This window comes from Dendroctonus ponderosae, unplaced genomic scaffold (assembly GCF_020466585.1).
Source record: "Dendroctonus ponderosae isolate FM_Combo_2020 unplaced genomic scaffold, Dpon_F_20191213v2 Dpon_F_20191213_6, whole genome shotgun sequence".
In the NCBI taxonomy this organism is placed as follows: domain Eukaryota; kingdom Metazoa; phylum Arthropoda; class Insecta; order Coleoptera; family Curculionidae; genus Dendroctonus; species Dendroctonus ponderosae.
The window spans coordinates 141403-144950 of record NW_026018814.1 but is presented as its reverse complement, the minus strand read 5'-3'; the positions used below and the strand labels follow the sequence as shown (position 1 = coordinate 144950).

The 3548-nt window shown below is 37.9% G+C and overlaps 1 protein-coding gene across 1 annotated transcript; it reads right to left on the bottom strand.

The window, feature by feature from the left end:
* Window positions 1-1164: 1164 nt before the first annotated feature.
* Window positions 1165-1969, bottom strand: LOC125504864 (testis-specific serine/threonine-protein kinase 2-like). Its single transcript, XM_048667476.1, has 2 exons — window positions 1642-1969; window positions 1165-1569 (listed from the first exon to the last, which is right to left on the bottom strand). The coding sequence occupies exons 1-2, from the start codon at window positions 1885-1887 to the stop codon at window positions 1180-1182; spliced, it is 636 nt and encodes a 211-aa protein (XP_048523433.1). The 5' UTR covers window positions 1888-1969; the 3' UTR covers window positions 1165-1179.
* Between the last annotated feature and the right edge of the window lie 1579 nt (window positions 1970-3548).

Genomic DNA, 3548 nt, shown 5'->3' with positions numbered 1-3548 from the left:
AAATTTCAAGACGCTACTTGCTTTAGTATCAAAGATGCGAATTTTTAAACGAGAGAGCGCAGTTGGGTTAATACTTCCATTTTGAGACCGATATTTACTAAGCTGGCAAAAATCGGGATTTCATGCAAAATGAATGAAACTTTCCGCATAGTTAGACCGACGAATCCTGCAAAGACTGTTGAAATTTCAAGACGCTACTTGCTTTAGTATTGAAGATGCGAATTTTTAAACGAGAGAGCGCAGTTGGGTTAATACTTCCATTTTGAGACCGATATTTACTAAGCTGGCAAAAATCAGGATTTTATGCAAAATGAATGAAACTTTCCGCATATTTAGACCGACGAATCGTGCAAAGACTGTTGAAATTTCAAGACGCTGCTTGCTTCAGTTCGGAAGATGTGATTTAAAAAAAAATGGAGTTGGATAAGAAGATCCATTTTGAGACTGATGATTATTCAGCTGGAAAATATCAGTATCTCGGAAATTTTTTATGAAGCTGTGACCATTTGTAGAATCAAGAGTCCCCTTAAGGTGGTAAAAACTGCAAGTCGCTACTTGCTATCATTTGGAAGATACGAATTTTTACAAAAGAGGGCACATTATGCGTCTTTTGCATATTTTTCTTTCCTTTTGTATTATTGTTTTTTATAGCTTTTGCTTGTGTTGCTTTTCATGTGGTGACTGAAATTAGTTACTTTTTAAATTTTCCTTTCAAAAGATAAAATTTGGCAGGGATTCGAGGAACGAATGCAATGCAAACAAATCGCCCGTTTTCTGGATATTTGGTTCGAAACCAAAAAAGAAGATTCTTCCCCAAATCTCCAGTTAAAAGCAGTTAAAAAGCAGGAAGATTTAATTTGTTCGCAATTTCTGGCTTGGAACGAGTACGTACGTATATTGATTTATGTAAACATTGTCGCATAACTGGGTCAAACTAAGGTGGATTCGAGCCGATGTGAAAAACGCGTGGGAAATTTTATTAATTTAGAGCGTTCCCAGACTTTCTGGATAATTTGCGATATTCATTAAAATTTATTTCCAGAGTTGTTTTTTTTTTTTCATTAAGCACCAGCGGCTGTATCTGTACTCGAAGTTTGCTCTAAGCTAAATAGAGGCGTCCCAAAGATGCAGCAATTTTGCTCATGTGTGTGCTGCATCTGTTGGCCGCCTTTACTACTCTCACTTCGCATTGAGAATCTTTCCAGAGAGTTTAGGGCACAGACAGACACTTACTTTGAGTATTTCGGGGGCGGCATAAGCTGCCGATCCGCAAAAAGTGTCCGATAAAACGTGTTTTCCATATGCGTCGGTACACATTCGGGCAAACCCAAAATCTCCCAGCTTCACTTGCTTGTTCGCCATTAGGAAGATGTTTTCGCATTTTATGTCCCGATGGGCGATGTCCAGATCGTGCAGGTACGCCACTGCTTCCACTAATGGCCTAAAATAGTGTTTGGCTTTTTCCTCAGGAAAACAGCCGTATTCCCTGATGTATTCCAGCAGGTCGCCGTCGCGACAGTAATCCATGAACATGTAAATTACTTGTTGGGTTTCCATTATTTTGTAGACCTAAGAGTATAACGCTATTCATCTTCCAGTGTGTGAGAAGCAACGAAAGCTAAATGAAGAACCTCAACCCACCTGAATGATATTGGGGTGTTTAATCGCAGTGATAATCTCAATTTCCCTGGGCAGAAACTTCTCAATAAAATCGCTGCCGGCTAGTTTCTTCCTGATGATTTTGCAGGCAAATTTGTCGCCCTTGCTGTTGGTTGAAAGACACACTTTACTGTAGGTGCCTTTTCCGATCGTCCGCCCAATGCGAAAGCCCATTTTGCCCACAAGTTTGTGCTCGGATCGAGCCACGAAATCAAGTTTTGCACTCATCAGGAGTATTTTTAACAAGAACTTGAATTTTCAGACAGCTGACGTTTTTTCAATTTTGGCATTGTCCTTTTCTAGTTCTAATAATCGGCGGTTCGGGCTTAAGGTAAAGTGGGCGCCGGAAAAGAAATCGGTGGAAATAGGAAAAATGTGGCCCGGTGCCAAAGAAAATTGTCTTTTCCATCAGTACTCGATCTATTTTAAGCTTGTTTCCTCATTTTTAATTTTATTTGGCTATTTATTACCCAAAGAAAGTTGCTAGATCAACATGCCAGCCGCAATTACGGGTTTTCAGCCAGTAACTTTTCCGTCTTTCTAATTTTAAATCTTTTTAATTTCTAAGCTAATTGAGCACCTTTGGAGTTGAGCGTTTCCTAAAGATAGTGAATATTTCGAACCAGTGTTCCGAAGATACACTTTATCGAGGAACAATGCTGGCTAAAAACCTTCATTTTCAGATCAGATATTCACTAATATGTCAAAGTTGTTGATGCAGAGCGATTTTTAGCAAACTTGCACCATTTGTAGACTCAGCTGCATTTTAAAGATGGGGAAAATTGCAAATTGTTATCTGCTTTGGTTTTAAAGAAGCGAAATTTTAAAGCAGAAAGCGCCATTTAGTAAAATTATCAATTTTGGGACCGATGTTTACGAAGCTGGCAAAAATCAGAATTCTTGATGATTTTTAGAAAATTATCAGCATCATTAGAGTCAGGTAACTTCTAAAGATGGTGACAATTTCTAYTTGCTACTTGCTGTAGTTTCGAAGATACGAATTTTTAAAGRAGACGGCGCAGTTGGGTAAAATATTMATTTTGAGACCGATTTGCGCCAAGATCGAAAAACTCAGCAATTTTGGCGTTTTTTACAAAACTTTCAGCGTATTTACATTCAGACATTTTCTGAAGATGGTGAAGATTTCAAGTCGTTACTTGCTTTAGTTTCGAAGATGTGAATTTTTAAAGGAGACGGCGCAGTTGGGTGAAATATTCATTTTGAGACCGATTTGCGCCAAGCTCGAAAAACTCAGGAATTTTGACATTTTTTACAAAACTTTCAGCACATTTACATTCAGACATTTTCTGAAGATGGTGAAGATTTCAAGTCGTTACTTGCTTTAGTTTGGAAGATGTGAATTTTTAAAGGAGACGGCGCAGTTGGGTAAAATATTCATTTTGAGACCGATTTGCGCCAAGCTCGAAAAACTCAGGAATTTTGGCGTTTTTTACAAAACTTTCAGCACATTGACATTCAGACATTTTTTGAAGATGGTGAAGATTTCAAGTCGTTACTTGCTTTAGTTTGGAAGATGTGAATTTTTAAAGGAGACGGCGCAGTTGGGTAAAATATTCATTTTGAGACCGATTTGTGCCAAGCTCGAAAACCTCAGAAATCGTTGCGTATTTTACAAAACTTTCAGCATATTTACATCCAAACATTTTCTTAAGATGGTGAAGATTTCAAGTCGTTACTTGCTTTAGTTTGGAAGATGCAAATTTTTAAAGGAGACGGCGCAGTTGTGTAAAATATTCATTTTGAGACCGATTTGCGCCAAGCTCGAAAAACTCAGGAATTTTGGCGTTTTTTACAAAACTTTCAGCACATTGACATTCAGACATTTTTTGAAGATGGTGAAGATTTCAAGTCGTTACTTGCTTTAGTTT

Coding starts and splice junctions, on each gene's coding strand:
- LOC125504864 (XM_048667476.1), bottom strand. CDS start 1,887: ATGAGTGCAAAACTTGATTTCGTGGCTCGATCCGAGCACAAACTTGTG. Junction 1,570..1,641: donor AACACCCCAATATCATTCAG/GTGGGTTGAGGT, acceptor TTATACTCTTAG/GTCTACAAAATAATGGAAAC.